The sequence below is a fragment of the Haliotis asinina genome, chromosome 10, assembly GCF_037392515.1.
Source record: "Haliotis asinina isolate JCU_RB_2024 chromosome 10, JCU_Hal_asi_v2, whole genome shotgun sequence".
Taxonomy (NCBI): Eukaryota; Metazoa; Mollusca; class Gastropoda; order Lepetellida; family Haliotidae; genus Haliotis; species Haliotis asinina.
The window spans coordinates 24,184,162-24,203,564 of record NC_090289.1 but is presented as its reverse complement, the minus strand read 5'-3'; the positions used below and the strand labels follow the sequence as shown (position 1 = coordinate 24,203,564).

The following is a 19,403-nucleotide window of genomic DNA, read 5'->3' as shown; positions in this document are numbered from 1 at the left end:
ACATTTAACACGCATTTACCTCACAAAACAAGGAACCATTTGTCAGCTGTGCATGTCCCTGTTCATTGCATCTTCATCTGACTCAGCATTCACACTTTGGAACTTGCTAAAAGAACTTGTGATGATTAATCGGCAAATTTGTGTTCAGACATCTGTTGTCTGTCAAGAAGCTAAGAAACAATTCAAGGTTTACAAAATATTGAGTTATGGACCGTTAAAGAATTGCGGTCCAAAAGTATGTCAATTAATCAAATCCGCATCTACTTCTGAAAAACATCTGAGTGAAATAATCTTAAACGCTTAATTAAATACTGTTTCATCCTCATTTCTCTCCATGACTATCATTCTCCACCGGAATCTGTGCGGTCACGACGTACGATGTTAATTCAGTGAGCTTGTATAGAAATGCTATTTTACCATTTGGGGATGAAATATTTGAAATGAAATGCAACACCTTTATGAAATCACCTAATTCATTTTCAGCACAAAAAAGTCTATTTTCATTTCTACCGGCTACAAGACAGCATCATTTCTTTCAAATACCAATGTATACATGATGCTTACCATCAAAGTCAGGATGGAAAACAAACCACAGAACACAGATCGAACAAACATAACCATCACGGAATCAATGTCCTGTTGGTCCATTATAACACAGGGCAAACATCCGTCAAATACACCAGCTCATACTACAAGGAAATATATCCTGACACCTTCGATTCGTTTACAAGAGTTGCATTCAAACTACTACCCCGCCATTACAGTTTGTATGAAGCTTTATAGAAAACAGGGTTACATCACCTCGCTGAATATCGACCTCATTAATGTACATTGTAACACATATGCCCCATACATCTGTCCTCCGAATCAGCTTCTGTGCAGCATCTCTTAATGTCTGAAGTTGTCTGCTGCAGCTTTTGTTTCTCGTGAATTTATGAACCAATAAACTAAGATCAGGTTCCATACTGTTTTGAACAATTAGCGGATCAATGCCTAGAGGCTATACCTGACAGTATATATCAAGTTAAAGCCAAGACTGCCAGTTAGGGTTTATCTGCGGATAAAACTATTCATGGCAACAATCATCTGATAATACCATAGAATAACGAATTGTTGTTGTAGCCGACTAAAGATGTATATTACTATCTTCTGGTCACGGTGTTCAAAAATTGTCCAGTTTGACGTAATCTTATTCTTCCGAAGAAATAAATGTTAACATTATATCTTAAAACTATGTTGCACCTGGGTGTGATTTCTCTGTCAACGCTTTCTGCTCTATAGTGCCAATATCGACCCCGACATTGAGTCCCAATGGGATGACGCAGTCGGTTTTTTTAACAGACGAAGTGACAAAAGAAGACTGGATGGCTTTGGCCCTGTAAGTTGGTACCTTGTGTTGTCATAGTTACATTCATGCTTAGATAATCTCAGCGGTCAATCACAGACACACATCCGTCTTTCATCCACAAATATTGCTACCGATATATGTAACAACCTGTCGACTAGATAATTATTTACTGTGGCTCTATGAATATTCCCACATTCTTTGTCGTTATTTCTTGTAAGCAAAGTTCACCTCCAGAATTCCCAAGGCCAACTGATTGGGGTGGGACTTTTTTCTGTAGATCTATTTCACGTCACCTTGTCTTATATACACGTGAGCATTAATTAAGCACACACACACACCTACCCCCACCCCGCACCCCACTCCCACCCCCACCACCCCACACACACCCACACACCCACACCCACCCACCCATTTTCACGCTATAAGATTGTGTTTAGCACAACACACTGGTCATTCATGATATCGAAACTAAACACATGGTTATAATTTCGCTAACTGAACCATCTAAAGTGTCAATCCATCGACTACCAACACTGCTGCTACTTTCGACTGTAGTTTATTGACGGTCATATTGGGGCACTAAAACGTTATCAATAGAACATATGTCATATTTGGGATTTCACTTTCTTAGTAAAGTACAAAATCTAGTATTTGTTTTGGTTGAGTCCCATATGGGATTCGAACCCGCACCCTTAGGCACCTAATCGAAAGCACACAAAGTCAGCCACCTAGCCCTCTCAGCCACCGAGACTTCCACAAACTATGGTCACACAGACAATGTCTGTGGTCTAACGTACACAAAGTTCTCAAAAAAACGTTCACTGTTCAATCCTAAGCCAACAGTAATGGTGACGTCAGTATTTGGTGTATTCTCCCCTCGCATGGATAACTGCTGCAACCCTCCTCCTCATGCTAGAAATCAAACGCCGAATGCTCATCATTGGAATCCTCTGCCATTCCCCGTGAAGAGCCTGTGCTAATTCCTGTAGATTTTGAACAGGTGGATCCCTTACTTGAACTTGACGCCCCAGATGGTCCCATAAATGCTCAATTGGATTGAAATCAGGGCTTCTCGCAGGCCAAGGTAATCTGTCAACTGCGTTATTCTGCAAGTATACGATAACAGCTGAGGAACGATGGGACCCAGTATTATAGTCCATAAATACTGGCCGACTGACGACAAGGTGGTTATCAAAATGCGGGACAACAGTAGCTTCCAGGACTTCCTATTGGTATCTCTGACCATTGAGTGCCCCTTGAATGGTGATAAGATTCAACTTACAGTCATAGGAGATACACACCCACACCATTACAGAGACATCGCCAAAGGGTTCAGCTGCATGGATCATACGCTGTTGTTAAGCCCCATTACTCCTCCAAACTCGCCAACGGTCATCAGTAACACGAAGAAGAAAACGGCTTTCATCGGGCCAATGGATCCTGCGCCATGTCCTCAGATTGTGGTTTTGGCGTTGATTACACCACTCCAAACGTTGTGTCTGTCAGTGAGTAAGGGACGTATGATTGGACGACGTGCGGACCAGCGGACCTGAGCCTCCTTCGGATGGTGCTGGTTAAGAGACAAACACCCACTCTCCATTGATCTCGGAGATCTTTGGCATTGGTCATGGGCCTGCGTCTCACCAGGCGAAGTAGGGCACGGTCATCAGGGGCAGTGGTCTTTCTCGGCCTTCCTGATCGTGGACGATCCTTGCTGTAACCAGTGGCCGCATGTTTCCTTACAAGGCGACTAATGACAGTGTGACTGATGTTCAATCTGGACCCAGTGCTACGACAGGACAAACGAGCTTCATCCATACCAATAATCTGCCATCAGGCATTTTCAGAAAACCTACGCCTCGGCATGTCCAAAAAAGTTCAATTTCAGCATTGTTCACTTATTGATGCGTCGATAAGAAAGCAATGAGAGTACTTCATTTCACCTTTTACACCTCTCAGTCGCTTGTACCATGACAGAACGTTAGCATGAAAAGCATGCATTTGAGTCAGCAAGCGAATTTCATGCTATCTGCATGTGTATTTAGATATAACTGGTTGACTTCTGTGTTTTGATCCCTTTTGTTACCATCGACAATTATTTTTGGTGATGCCTAATTAATGCTTAGTTTTCATTGTCATCACTTAGAGAGACTGTTTTAAATTCTGATACAAACAGCTTTGTCATAATTTTTATCTATTCGATGTTATGGCGAGGGTACACAGCGAGAAAGTACTGGAAGAGTACTAAGTGATTTTTTCAAGAGGCTTCTTCTGCTCAGTAAAAGTAAGTTGTTCGATAATCAGTGTGTGTCAAGTATTTTTGCCGCTGTGTCAAGTATTGATGTAAGTTGGTAATCATGTATCTGAAAAGTTATCTTCGGATCTGCTATAAAAAGAACTATACGTTGACAATGGATGGGTGCATTCAGTGTCACATATAAAAAATTATCTTACTTTCAAACTAAATAAAAAATCAAATACGTCAATACTTCTAAGAGGCTACAAATCATAAACATCATAGAAGTTGAGTTATCTATTGTGTTTTGAAAAAGGTTTTATGATAATAGGGACATAATGAATTTGTTTTTCACATGCTTTAAAGAGACAGATGAAATGCCGGTGTCCCAAAACAACAGCATTCAATGACATACCGCGACATGCAGCTGATTACGTCACAGTCGTCCACGTTTACAGTAGCACCAATCAGGTATCAATCATTGGTGGAAAGCAGAAACACCTTGAAGCATATTAGATGAGCCCACACACTTTTGAATAGCAGAAATGGATTGTTATTAATGAATGTAGCTTTTATACAGTTCTCGATCAATGTGTGGGTAAATACCAGATGGTCACCAACAAAGGCCCTGTGCTGGACCGAGACTGAACGCTGTGGTGATTCCATTGTTCATAGAGCACTGGGCTGCGTGGTGGGTAGGCTCACGATGACGTCACATGTCAATTTATCTGATTATCCGTAAATAAACTTTAATTAATTGCTTCTGATACTGACAGGCATATCAATTTCATCTGTAGATCGATATTCCCGAATAAACAGAAAGCGTTTGCCCGACAGTTACATTGTTAGTAATACAGTGAATGAGATGAATAAGATCAAAGGTGTTAAATCACGGTTTGTATATTTACTATATAACTATATAGTTTATTTAAGCCAGATGAAATAACGGGGTTTACTTCGCGTACAAGATCACTGCTCTTTTATAGAGACGTGGGTGTGTCTCTGGGTGCGTGTGTATACGTGTGCTATACAACTTAAATGGGTTTATTAATATGAAAAGGTGCAAAGAGGATAAAGAACAGTAGCCGCTCAGTTCGGTATGATGCAGCAAGGGGACTGAACTTAAACTTTGTCTCTCTCCGGCCCCGAGAAAATCAGGTCGAGGGCTAAAGTTGATCTTCACAGTAACACATGCTTGTCGTAATAGGCGACAAACGGCATCGGTGGTTCGGCTCGCTGACTTGGTTGGCACATGTCATCAGTTTCCCGTTGCGCATATTAATGCTCATGCTGTTGATCACCGGGTTGTCTGTTCAGACTCAGTTATTTACCAGGCTCAGTTATTTACAGACCGCAGCCAAATTGCTTCGTTCACTGCACAAGTATGGAAACGAGTGTTACTGTTACTCAATAAAGCAGACATAAAATCACAACACAATTTCGTCCCCACCGATGATTTAATTTGATCTTGTAAACAGCGCGGGCAGAGTCAACATATCAAGCATGTTGAATCCATAAAATGTGTCTTAACAAGTGAAAATTATGCCCTGATCAAGTTTAATAAAGCCTGCCTCATAAGAAAGGCATGAGGGGTTGTGCTATCCACGATCTGGGCTTTATTGCGAGTACACGGGCTGCTTTTCGTATCGTCTGCTGAAAATGTTCCTTGGCGTGTTGAAATGAATGGTCGGCGCCTTTGATCTGCCCACATGTTTCAATGATTTATCACGAGTTAGTACCTTGACACGTACAATGTAAAGATCTCCGTGTGCATATGTTGACCAAGACATCTATTTCTTATCTGAAAGGATAGTGTTAAAATGACAAATATGGCTTTACAAGGTGACATGCAAGTCCAACCCCATGATCGGTTTGTAGATTGATATGGAGCTGTGCATTGATATAATATATATCATACATATTATATCCATGTACAAATACCAAACACTTGAGGGGTGCCGACCGAATATTACGACCGCCAAGACCATGGTTTTCATTGTCGTTCAAGTCGGCCTTATATCCTTCTGCTAATGTCATTTCATTATTCCACACAGGTAATGATAAAAAATCACTGACAGCAACGGAACCCCATTTATGTATCTCTGTGACTAATCACGTCTGGACTGGATCAGGCGATCCGGAGATTGACATCACGAGCATCGATCTATACATTTTGGATACGGGTACCTGCGTCTGTCGTGTCACTGAGCCTTTCCGCTCGACCTTGTTTGCCATTCCCTACAAGCATGGATTGAGAACTTCTCCAATTGTTTATATTGTGTGCGTGCGTGTGTGTGTGTGTGTGTGTGTGTAGACATATGGTAAGCGTTCAAGACGACTTCCCTATGGTAGGAAATGTTTGTTATATGTCAACCCGTGAGATTGTCATCGTTTCTCACCCAGAATATGGGCATCGTATATATGTAAACACCTTCTGAAGAGTCCACACCACGGAGGGTTCAAAATGCCGGTGACCGTGCCCTCGGATAACGGACAGTGCACATTCTAACTGACTTCTCAGCCTGCAGAGGGTTTTTTTGGTCAAGTCATCTGGACAGTAATACATCTCATATCTATTTGCTGTTGGGTACCCAGAAGGAAGACACATACTCAGTGGCACGTCATGTCTTCCGTTTTGTTGTGTTGATGACCAATGATCTCGAAATCCTGAAGACTGCAGTATTCCATTAAGGTGATATTCGCCACAAGGGTTCCTCCGCTTCGCCAATAGTGTTCCGTTAAGGTGATATCCGCCACAAACGTTCTTCCGCTTCGCCAAAAGTGGTGGTAGGTTCGGTGTTGAAACGTTCCATTACCCACGGGAGCTCAGCTCAGGAGTGAAGGTCATATCTGTGTCCTGCGGCCACGAGGTTGCTCGCTTATACATTTTGTTGACAGCATAACTATAAAACACATTGTGTGCATACTTATATACTCTCTCCAAAAAGAAACGCATTAGAATTGTAACTACAATTTACTCCCTATTGTGATCCATCTCATGAAATTTAGTTGAAAATGGAATTCGAGGAAATTTTACATGGAAAAGCCACAGTATCATCACTGCTTGATAAGAGCTCGAGAAAAGTCAGTTAGTGGGTCACATATAGACGTTTGGTCAGTGCCTCTGTTCAGAACAGGGCGACATCGTCTCGGCAAGGAACGAATTAGTCTCTGGATCTGATATTGCTGTATCGTTGTCCGCTCCGACTGTAGAGCAAGTGCGAGTTACTGAAGTGACTAGGGTTGTGGGTTACACTAACGCACCCGTCTGCCCAGGGCATTGAAAGAGTTTAAGTTTGGTGATCTGAAGGGTCAAGGCAACACATTGGTGTTTTGGTTCTGAAGGGAATCTCTCGTGACATGTGTTGAACGTGGCCTGGCTGCGATCTGCTGGAACAGCTCCCTCTGACGATTTTGAACAGGGAGGTGATGTGGACGAAGGATTTGGCTCAGTAGTCTTGCGCTATCAGGTTGCATTGGATCAACACCAACTTTTCAGGTGAAGATTATGGCTCCCCACACCATCACGCATTGTCTGCTGACTCTATCCACCTAGGGGATGTCGGTAAAACGTTCATGACAGGGCCTGTACACCCGAATTCCTCCATCGCGTCGTTCCCAAAGATCTCTCGATTCGACACCAATTTGCCAGGGTCCAGGCCTCAACATTGGCGCACCACTGAACACGATGTTGTCGATGTTGCTGAAGCTGCACGGGGTCAAAGTATATACAGTCAAGTTCTTAAACCATTCTCTAGCAGTCTGTTCCTGGTGGTCTGCAGATACTGTTCTCAATCCTAGCATTTGCCTATCTGTTGTGGTCGCTGTAGCTGATGATGTGCCCGAATGTACCGATCTTACACTGCAATAGTGCCTCGAAGTCGTTCACTTCTAGGTTCATCTTCTACTGAGTTCTGCTGGGGACATCTCTCCTAGAGGCAAGAAACCGTGCTCTGATGAACATCTGTGACGGGCGAGTGTAAGCTGAGACTGTGATGCTTCCAAAAGACCAATAGCAATTTGTCGATTGGCGCGGCTCAGTCGTGGAACTTTGCATTTCCCCCAAACCCCCAAATGATTAAACCAGGTGGTCGACCTTCTTTTCAGCAATATTCAGATGTTCAGGCTGTCACTTCTCAGTTGCAATCACAATTTGATATTTGATGTTTGAATACAGTATAATCTCCAGATCAAAACATATGGGCTAAGTACATGTCAGACTGGCTTGACCTTGAACATGGTACACAGTGGTATAGCCTTGCTCGAAGGCTGTACTGTATGATGTGTAAAATAAGTCTGAAGACAGCAAAAAGTCATTGATCTTCTATATAGACAACGTATTCTTATCATTTATGTCATCTAGAATTTATTACTTTTTGATGATTCGTGATTATTGCATTAAAGACTTTCAAGTCTACCAGTGACACAGAGAAAGCCACTGACTAAGATACCACGTGTTAATAGACTCTGATCAGGTGAAGCCGTCACGGACACAGGCCACAGATGGGACCTGATCTTTCCCCGACACGCATGGGCAGTTCTCACCGGAACAGATGCAGGTGCGAGTTCAGATAGGTCAGTGTGGAATGGGTGTTTAATTGAAGGTCACAAATTACCGAACACCCAAACCTGCAGTCTACCACCCTCAAGGGGTGGGTTGAGGGTGGGGGGTAGTTACAACGGCAATCAGTTGTGGATTCATTTTAAGGAATTCCGCAATAAATTGTGGTCCTGGTCTCGGAGGTATAGCAAAGTATGTAATCCCCTACAGTGAGGTGGTTAATCAATAATTACAAGCTTCGAGGGTGGTGGCGATACTTCTCGTTCCGCACATGCATGCCTAGCCACACTTGAATCAGAATTAAAATTCAGTTTGGCTTGGTTAGAATTGTCCCAAACTGACTTATGTTTTAGAAAAGAATGATGTCTGTAGTCTTTACAGACTAACATTTTGTTCCGAAAAGCGTAAACATTATCAAGAAATACAGAAATATGAGTGGAGTAAAGAAACAAATCCGTTATTTTCACTGTTAAACTGTTTTGTTGTGTGATAACTTTCAATGTATCTAAGATATGTTTCTAAACACAAAACGTGACGGAGCGAGTGTAAATGAAAAGTCAGGAACAGTAATAGCTCAATGGCTTTGTCGTTAACGCATACAGTAGCCAGTACAAATGTAAAGGAAAGCAAGGAGATTAGGTTTTCGTCGCTGTTAGCAATATTCCAGCAATATCACCGGAAAATGGACTCCACACATTCAATCCATATGGGTAATCGAACTCGGGTCTTCGACGTGACGAGCGAATGCTTTACCACTAGGTGACCCCACCACCCCATATAAAGCGGACAACTTCACTTTAGGAATAGACACCAGTTTACAAGCGTAGAAATCAAACGGACATGTATCGTCACAGTGAACATATTGTTTGATGCCGATCGACCTCAGCCATATGTCAGTTTATATATATTGCGCAACTTGTTCATAGACACATCTAGGCCAGACAGTCCAATGGTTAACATCATGAGCATGTCTCCTTGTGATACGTGTTTAGTCAGGTGTGATCAGTGTTGGACGTCGAAATGTTCGGTAATTCCGTGATGGATCTCTTCGTTTTGTGTGTTCCATGAAATGATTTACACGATACTCTGAATTGCACCTGTTCAGAATAGGACGACACGCTGCCCAATAATGTCACACCTTACATTGCTTTCAAACCTTAATTGGACAGTCCAGATCGATATTGGGGCTAAGTGATTGAGACGGTTATTTTCAAACTTCATCGACACAACCATGCGTAGGCTGGTCTTAACTAATCGTTGTGAAGGCAAACTGTACATCGCGTGATCCTGGAAATAAACATGAATACTTTAAATTTTGCCTTGTTATCAGCACGCCAAAATATCCTTGACACTGACTCACATCCGAGATAACGATCTTCATCCCTCAGTTGATCTGTTATGCAAGCATCTGTCGTCGTCCAGTCCACAGGTCAGGAAAGCTGTTATCCTTGTCCGAGATTTGGTCTTAATATAGATCCTGGTCCGTGCTTATAAAAATGGACCGTGGTCAGTTACTTTACACATCTCCATCGACCAGCAGGTAAGCATGTACGTAAACCTGGGACGATATCCGGTACCGACTGTTTGGTGTCAATATGTTATTCATGTAATGCGTGGTTTGGACTTGATAGACTGCGCTGAATGAAAAAGGCTTTTCGCTGTTTTTAGCAATATTCCAGTAATAGCAAAGCGGAGCCCACCAGAAATGGGACTCGCTCATGTACCCAGGTGGGGAATCGAACCCGGCGCGACGAGCTTTAACCACTAGGCCACCCTACTAACCCCGTACTGCAGTGACTTGATCACTGAACATCACATTGGAGATTTCCTTTTATCATTATTATTTATTTATTCATTCATTCATTCATTCATTCATTCATTCATTCATTCATTCATTCATTCATTTATTTATTTATTTATTTATTTATTTATTTATATATTTATGTGTTTTTTTCCAGTTGGCGGAGTCAGGGTGTGGTTCAGAGGGTTCGAACTCCCTGGCCCCCACCGCCCCTAGACAAAATGGTGGAGGTGAGGTGGCCTATGGTGGTTAAAGCGTCCGTTCGCCATTCCGACCACCGGTTCGATCCCCCACATGTGTGAAGCCCATTTCTGTTGTCCCCCACCGCGATATTACTGGAATATTGTTACAAGAGTAAACCAAACCCAAAATCACTCACTTACTTATTTTGTTTAAGTCAGCTGTTTTAAATTGAATTTCACTTAATTCGAGTCACCGACTCCGCTTTGTGCGAAAACTGAAAGAAATGTTTTGGTTTTGTTTACGTTCAGAAGTGGTTGGAGTGATAGTGGTCGTTGCAGTTGTATTCATCATTGTAGCAGTCGTGGTCGACACTAAGGGCATCGATAGTTGTCAAAGTAGCTTCTGAAATCTGTTATGTATGTCGTAGCATCGATGTTATGGTTTTATATCCCCCTCCCACACCAGAACAATGGTGACACGAGGCGCAGTTTTTGCCATACTTGCCCTGACGCTAACGGTGAAGGTGAAAGGTCATGGTCGACTGCTGGTTCCCCCGTCTCGGGCGTCCATGTGGAGAGATGGTTTCAATACCCCCAAGAACTACGACGACAACCAACTCTTCTGCGGAGGCTTCTATGTACGTACTGCAACTTTTCATTGACGAATGCATTCTCATGGGATAGTTAGGCGTGGTGTGAGGAATTGTTATTTTTGAGGACAGAATAGGCTGCCAGCGTTCCGTCCCATAAAGCGACCGTGGCACTGAGGCCATCGTAACTCACATACATGACACTACTCGTGATACAACAGTGTATATATGAGAGCGACAAAACTTGTTCGTACCTAATCGTACTTAACAGTATGAGCTCTGTGATCAGTTGTCCCAACCGGCATGTTTCTCCACTCCGTCCAGTGCCTGTTTAGACAGCATCCATTGTATGTATACAACGAAGTTATGTCTATAACGAACGAGTTTTTTTTCTTGTTTCTTTTTTTCCCTTTCTTTTTTTTCTTTTGTTCTTTGTCTTGGCCAACGGTCATAATGCACTACGGTTGTAACGAAATTGTCATTCGTAGTCCCACCGAGTTCGTTATAGGCATAGTGTACTGGCCTTGGCTATCATGACCTTACGGCCACTCTGTGTCGAACAGGACCCTATAGGACATCATGCTTGTCGGTTACTCGATTACGTACAGTGAGCGAGTGAGTGAGCTTAGTTTTATGTCGCATTCAGCAATATTCCAGCCATGTGGAGGCAATCTTTACATAATCGAGTCTGGACCAGACAATCCAGTGATCAACAGCATTAACATCGATATGCGCAATCGGGAACCGATGACTTGTTTCAAGCAAGTCAACGAGCCTGACCAACCGATCCCATCTGTCGCCTCTTTCGAGCATACTCGCCTTTTTATCACGATCATGGGTTTCGGAAGACCTCTTCTACCCCAGGACCTTCATGGGTCGATTACGTACAGACCGCCGCCATATGACTGGAATATTTCTGAGTGCGGCGTAAAGCTTTTCTCACTCACTGCTTGATGTCATGAGATCGGTAGCTAACAAGGCCATTCTCTCGATCTACGTGGTCGCCTCTTTATAAGATTCACACCAACAGGGCTATAATGGTGTCGTACAAACACTCCGTACTTTATTAGTGCTCCTTCAGTCTGTCTCCTGTTATTGGTGAACTTTTAACTGCAGATGTAGTGACACGCTTCCCAACACACGTTTGTATTTTGTAATGAATAAGAACACCGGGAAACGCTGAAAAGCGTGGTGGCTTGTCTAGGTTAATTCATATCAACAGCTGTGGGGTTTCTACAAATAGAACAGTGTGACTTCATGTTGTTGGGAGTGATCAGTGAAAAAGGATAACCTCAGATACTTGCCATGTTATATCATACGAAAAAGTACTTGAAAGAGTTGGAACCAAGACTTGTGAAGCTCAGCAGCTCATCAAACATGACAACAGATCATCGGTCCCCGATTCTTTAAGGAATATCCCACGTGGAAGACAGGTTCTTTTTTCTATCGTCGAGTGATATGTTGAGACGTGCAGACATTATTGATAGTGTAAATACTCGGATGGCGGATTGTTAAGATAGAGATATCTTTCATAGATTGGCGAGGTGTTTTGGGTGTTCCTCAAGCATTCGAGTATCCACAACGCGAAATTACAACGTGTTTTGCGTATCCCTCCAGAATCAGCAAAGTCATGGCGGTAAATGTGGCGTGTGTGGCGATCCCTGGCAGGGACCGCGTGACCACGAGGCAGGAGGAAAATACGCCACAGGAACAATAGGCGCAACGTACGTTCAAGGTCTAAAGGTCACAGTCACAGTGGAGATCACGGCCAATCATCTTGGCTGGTTTGAGTTCCGCCTGTGTCCTGTGAATGACATGAAAGTCAGGGCCACCCAGGAATGTCTAGATCGCAACCTCCTGGCCCTGGCCGATGGGTCAGGAACAAGATACCCAATTGGTTCAGCAAGTAAACGGTATCACGTAGATGTCATCCTTCCGTCCGACGTCAGCTGTAGTCAGTGCGTCTTGCAGTGGAAATACCACACAGGTACGGTTTGGGAGTATTTGGTATTGGGACCTATTCCAACGGCACATATATGGCCAAACCCGTGAAGATCCGAGTAAGAACTGGTCTTCAGCAAACCCATTATTGCCCTAAGAGGCGACTAACGGGATACGATGATGAGGCTTGCTGTGTCGGTTGAAAGATGTAATCATATCGCAAGTGCGTAGTCCGATGTTCATGATGCTGGTCAGTGGGTGGCTTGGTCAGGCTGCAGTATTTACAGACCCAAGGTGTATAGTGGGAATATTGACGAGTGCAACGTTAACAACAAACATGTAAAGAAAATTAAACATATGGGCAGTTAGTTATAGTATAGACATGTGGATATTTACACTGTAAACGTGTGTACCGTTTTGTCGTATGGACATTTACGATTGATCACAAAAGCTTACCGATTAAGGTTACTGTTGATTTAAGCATTACAAGTCGTGAAACTTGTTTGATTGGCATATTTAGAAGTTGGAAGTCAGGAGAGCAAGTGTATATGAATGACAACTTTTTTAATTCTAGAGAACGACATGTCGATACAGGTTCTTGATTTCTGTATCGAAACGTCGTGCTCAAGAATTAAAGGCGTTGTCATCCATATATACTTGTTCTAACAGGTCTTGAAACCTTTTCAAATACCCATGTATTGACTTTTGAAAGGATCATTGTGAAGAGACAGGTGATGCTTCTCTTTTTCATTCCATGTTCCAGGAAACAGCTGGGGCATTGACCCTGACGGTCGACAGTGTACTGGATGTGGGCCACAGGAGGAGTTCTATGGTTGCTCAGACATTGCCATCCTGTCCAGAACTCAACAGACCACAACAGTTCCAACACCCCCACCTTTCACCTTCACCTCAACAACAACCACATCAACGGACTCCACACCACCACCAACAACAAGAAGAAGAAGAACAACAACAACAGCAGCAACAACAACAACGTGTAACCCTCAAGCAACCTCTTGCAGTCAGTCCGACAGTTGTGCAGTGCGTGCAGTGATAGCCGACGATAATGTCAGTAGCACGTGGTGCTGGAGCAACTGTGCGTCTGGTCGCTGCAAGCAAGTGCTTGTGTGTGTCGACCCATGAACTAAGGATATCGCAGAAGTTTGAATATCTTCCTTGTTTGTGTTCAAGTAACAGTTGTGCTGATAACAGTTGGACAAATAACTTAATCCGAGAGGATTTTCTCCAATGTTTTTAGCGGCTTACAAGAATTCCAATTCAAACATGACATGTTTCATGGGTTTAGTGTTTATCAAAAATACGCAAAGGTTGTTCCAGTTTACCATACCAATGAATGTTGATTATCTGAATCATTTAGTAGCATGGATTTTAAAATAACCTAACAAGTCATTTTAATTTTACTTTGGAGGGGTTGGGGTAAGTGTGTGAATGTGTGAATAAGGAGGGTGGGTTCAACTGCATCTTTGTTTTGTGTGTTTCCTTCTCACAAATAATAGAATTTGGTTAATTTTTGTATTGCTCGAGACCAACTCCAATACGTTCTAAAATAAAACATATAAAACATGTCCCTTTGGGTTTCTTCCTGTTTTCCCCAAGATTCAAGTCTGGGAGACTGATAAATATGTGATAATGCAACCCAGTGGTGATGCTGCCATTGCGACTCTAGTTGGATTTCCTCGTGCTGTAACTGCTGTGTCCCCAAACAATATAATGCGTGGATCTTGCCAATAGTGGCCCAAACCCTAATCACACCCAATTCATTTACTGGTATTTCTGTTCGTGGCTTTAGGTTTTTGTGAAAATCACTCCTGAAAAGTGATATTGAGTTGATGACTTCGCACTTATCAACGACCAAGCTGACTGGTTGCTGGCGTGATTTGATGTGAACACCCCGGTTGCAATTAGTTAAACCTGCTGCTTATCGCGTGATAGCACGTGAATATGTACCTTCGGCTTCGTCGATACAAACAAGTTCAAAAGTATATTGTCTTCGAATCCTGTGTCGGTGTCATTGTGCGAGTGAATGCAACGTAAGGCGTTCGGTCAGAAGGCAAGATTTTGTGTCGCATGACCTGATTAGTAACGTCATTGTAATCGTTGGTCAATCTGTCACTACAATATCAACCACTGGTTCATATATTCCAGACGCAGACTGCTGCATAATGGTGGTTGTTTCAGAATCAGCTTTCATTGTTTGTCTCGTTTTCTTAGCAAATCGGGTCAACAAGAGTAGCGCGTTTGACTCTCAGAAGTTCAAATGTTCTGTTATCACAGGGGCGTGTAGAAAGACAGCGTTAGAAACAGCGTAAGAAAGACATATAGGTGTATAGACCTTACCCTAGTATAGTTCAGCTAGCTAACTGCCAAGGTGTATGCCTTGGCAGGAACACGACGTTTAGCTAGCTGAACTAACCCTAGTACTATAGCAATCAGTGTTAGAAAGTCATTTAGGTATATAGACCCTACCCTAGTGCTGTATAATATGTGCTGTTATCAAAGAACCTTATCATGATTGAAACATGGCTAAAACCTTAACGAAGCATCCCATAAATGTCTTCCTGTTGAGCAGGTGCGCGTTGGATTCTTTCCCTTACAGGAAGTTGTCATTGTCAAAGAGACGGATAAACAACATGGCGGCCTCCAGCTGATAGTGTCAAAATGCGAACTAACCACTCTGGCAATAAATATATGTCATAGATTCTTCAAAAAAGGTAAAGTGGAACAAACAAAATTTGTGAATGTTGTGTGAATATGAATTAATCATTACCATTGCCCTGTATCAGCACTGGGACAAATCTGTCATCGTCACGTGATTTTAACGTTATGGCAGCAATGTTTACACTAGTTTGCATATTTGTGTCCTGGAGAGTTTCATATTTTATCCCATGATTTTGTTTTGATATTTATTAGATTGAAATGCACAAATGTGAAAGACAGGATAAGAGTTCCACCCGCAAAACCCTGGACATGCATACCTCACCCAAAATATACATTCAATAAACTAGAACAGGTATAAAAACAATCAATGAACTTATTTCAGTGTTGAAATATTACACCAGAAGGTGGAACTATTCTATGTAAAAGAGAGGGGTACAGGCAGGACTCTTTCCAAGAACTCAGTTATTTAATGAAATTATATCTTTGATCTGTGCACAAATATCTTGTGAATCACAGTTGTGTGTGTATCACAGTGGTGGTTATGGGTGCCAGTCAAATCGCCCCAGCAACGAAACGCCCCAGCAAATTTGGTCAAATCACCCCAGATATTTGGTCAAATCGCCCCAGGGGGGTAGTCAAAATGCCCCAGTTTATTCAAAATGGTCTGATATATGCCATAAATGCTTGGTTTTGTCAACTTCCATACTATATTCTTCACATAATATTATGTGTTATATTATTAGTAATATCCCATGCCTAGGCAACACCGTAATACCAATTATTTGGTAAAGAATTACAAGCTGTATAAAACGCCTATGTTACAGTCTTCACATGATACTATGTAGTAATGTTTCTGATAAATATTTAACTAGTAATTGATAAGAGCAAAAGTAATATTCATGTATAGACAACACTTATAATACCAATTATTTGCATGTTATCTATGCTTTTGTAAATTACAAGAATTAAATGAAAGGCTTGTATAAAATGTTTTTTGGCCGTAAATGCACGGTTTTTGTGAGCAAGTATGGGACTTAATACATATCAAAACAATCTACAGCTGCTGTTGTCAAAAAGTGCTGCCGTAAATGCATAGGTTTTCCCAACAAGTATAGTATAATACTTATGAAAACAATTTGCTGGGTTATTTTTTAATTACTCTTGTCAAAAATGAGGCCGTAAATTCATAGGTTTTGTCTACAATTATGGTTTAATACTTATCAAAATAATTTAGAGCTTCTGTAAATTAGTCTTGTCAAATAGTGTGGATATAAACAGGCTATTAAAACATGTTAACTAAGTGATGCAAGATCACCGGATATGAACCAAATCGAACACCTCTGGGATTACCTCGATGGTCAGATCCGGTTACGTCAGCAACAACCACATACACGTCAACAACTTAGTGCTGCTCTGATGGACGAGTGGAGACAGATTCCAGCTGCTTTCATCCGACGTTTGACATATTCTGTGAGACGGCGAATTCAGGCATGTTTGAATGCCAATGGAGGACACACCAGATACTAATCTAAGATTATTTCATTAAATTCTGCCTTTTTCAATGTCTCTTTTGTTTTCTGTGATTGTTCGCAAACTGAACAATTGATACCAATCTTAAACACATGGGTTTAACACTGTCCACGAGCGTCATACAAAAAACAGTATTACTTACTCTTCTTCTGAAATGAACAGTCTATGTAGCACACACAAATCGGTTCTTCAACTTGACATGGTAGGGAAATTATTTACATATGAAGAGATGTAACATTTCTTTTGGCTTTCAGTTTAGTATGGAAGTTGATAAAACCATGCATTTATAGCATATATCAGACCATTTGAATAAACTGGGGCGATTTGACCAAATATCTGGGGCGATTTGACCAAATTTGCTAGTGCGTTTTGTCGCTGGGGCGATTTGACTGGCACCCGTGGTTATGCCTCTCACTGAGTTATGACCACTTGAGTGCCACCCTCTCTTAAACCTAACCCCCACACCCCCAGTCTTATCATATACATCTGTATATACACACTGAATACGCAATGACAGTTAGTTAAGGTGTTAGACGTAACATGTGTTATATTTGGGATTACACTTTCTCAGTAAAATACAGATCCCCAACAGGGATGTGAAACTGCACCTTCGGAGTCCGAACTTCCTCTGATACCAGTCAGATGTCTTTTGATTGGCCTCATGGTCCTCCTCTCTAAACTTTCTTTCTCACCTGCCCTTCTCATGCATTCTGCATAAACTCTTATAGGAGGGAGGTTCTGTAATTTTCAGCCATCCCCCACCCCAACTTTGAACACTTGACTGTTATTTACCATGTTCTTTATGGTAAAGCAAACACCTATATACAGTCTCGTTAATCCAACCTCTGTTTATCTGACAACTGGCTTTATCCAACACTTTTGTTCATAACAAATATCCTTTCCTGTTACATTCCTTTTGTTGTTGTTGAAGATAATTCAAGAGCCATACCAATTATTTCCATTCATGAATTTGCAGACAAGCACACAAGGAAATACATGATATGAAACACTGTTCTTTGTGGATGTATTTTGTAAAAAAAAAATTCATGTTTAAGATCAACAATTTTAGTGTCTTTCCCTAAAAGTATCATATACAGCATATATATGCAGGTAAAATGTAATCTCGCCTCAGCTTGAAATCAATTCACATTACACATTTTAGCATTCCCTGTTTTTCTACTAACTCAATAAACAATCATTAATTATTAAAAACCCATTAATTATCAATATTCACAAATTTCAGGAAAAACTAATTGAGTTTGTTTACCCAAATAACTGAATGTAAACATTTTTGTGTCTCAAGAAGGGCATCTCTTTTTGTAGATATTCCATGACAATGAGTGCTGTGGATGTCATGCCGCCTCGTTTCTCCCCACATCATGGAACTGTTGCTGGAGATCTTGCTGTCTGCGGTTCTCCTGCAACACGACACACACACAGCAATAATAACTACTCACCAGAAACAAACACACGACCACGGTGAGTGAGCTTGGTTTTAAAAGAAAATTATGTGCATGGTCACAGTCAACCCTGCACACCCACAAGGATAGATTTTAGTCTACCCAGGCTTCAAGCGTGCAGACAAAATACTGCTGGTGCAGGTAACTTGTATTGTCAGGTTGCACGTTGTGCGGGTTAGATCTCTTCCACTCATTCATGGCACCAGTCTCTTTGGTATAAATTTCTCATGAACTTGGTTGATTCAAACCAATGAATGTAAATGTCAATAAAACAGCAATCGTCAGTCAAAACATTCCTCCTGAATTGCAGTATTGTGAGCAGTGCTGGGGAATGTGGAGTTGGCCATCTTGGTCTGTGGAACATTTAGGAAATAATGCCTGCTGTCAGTAACATCTACAGGATACTGGAAGTGCATGGTTGATTGATTATACTATTCAATTCATTTGATTGCTACTGGAGCGGGTACTTAAACACATTACAATGTCCTAGAATTCCACAGAGGACTCACCTTACTCAAAAACTGTACCTTCCACATGCAGGGGTTCAAAACTATGATTTCACAATGCCATTTAGAAAGTGGTGCAACATATGTCATATTTGGGATTTCACTTTCTTATTAAAGTACAAATTCTAGTGCTTTTTTGGTTGAGCACCATCCAGGATTCAGGTACCTAATTGCCAGCACACAAAGTCAGCTGCCTAGCCCGCTCAGCGGACAACTGGAAGTCTAGACTGCGTACTTTGTGTACCCCTCTGATAAGTGTAAATAAGTGGTTGAAGGGGTCGCTTGTCATGCAGAAAATCCAGGTTCTATTCCCTACATTGGCACAGTGTGTGAACCCCATTTCTGATATCCTTTGCCATGATATTGCAGGAATATTGCTGAAAGTGGTGTATAACTAAACTTACTCACTCACTCATCAGAAGTAGGTTTAACATCTGCTGCTCACTCTGCATGGCCCCAATGTGGAAATCAACAATGCTGTATGGTATGGTTACCACATACGCCTCTTATGGCACCAGTCTGATTGTCACACAATTGTCAAATAGTGTTCGTTGTTTTTGTAAGCAATA

At 41.8% G+C, this 19,403-nt stretch overlaps 2 protein-coding genes across 3 annotated transcripts in view; both read left to right on the top strand.

The window, feature by feature from the left end:
- Positions 1-9,643: 9,643 nt before the first annotated feature.
- Positions 9,644-13,896, top strand: LOC137298544 (uncharacterized). Its single transcript, XM_067830842.1, has 4 exons — positions 9,644-9,685; positions 10,595-10,766; positions 12,336-12,705; positions 13,423-13,896. The coding sequence occupies exons 2-4, from the start codon at positions 10,599-10,601 to the stop codon at positions 13,800-13,802; spliced, it is 918 nt and encodes a 305-aa protein (XP_067686943.1). The 5' UTR covers positions 9,644-9,685; positions 10,595-10,598; the 3' UTR covers positions 13,803-13,896.
- Positions 13,897-15,277: 1,381 nt separating this feature from the next.
- The window catches only part of LOC137298185 (flagellum-associated coiled-coil domain-containing protein 1-like), a 37,840-nt gene continuing 33,714 nt past the window's right edge, over positions 15,278-19,403 (top strand). Inside the window, exons 1-2 of one of the 2 annotated variants that reach the window (XM_067830339.1) lie at positions 15,278-15,391; positions 18,192-18,347. In XM_067830339.1, coding sequence (XP_067686440.1) covers positions 18,199-18,347 — 149 coding nt within the window. In that variant the 5' untranslated portion in view covers positions 15,278-15,391; positions 18,192-18,198. Of the gene's footprint in view, positions 15,392-15,478; positions 15,691-18,191; positions 18,348-19,403 lie in introns of those variants that run through there. The other variant, XM_067830340.1, reaches the window with a different exon arrangement.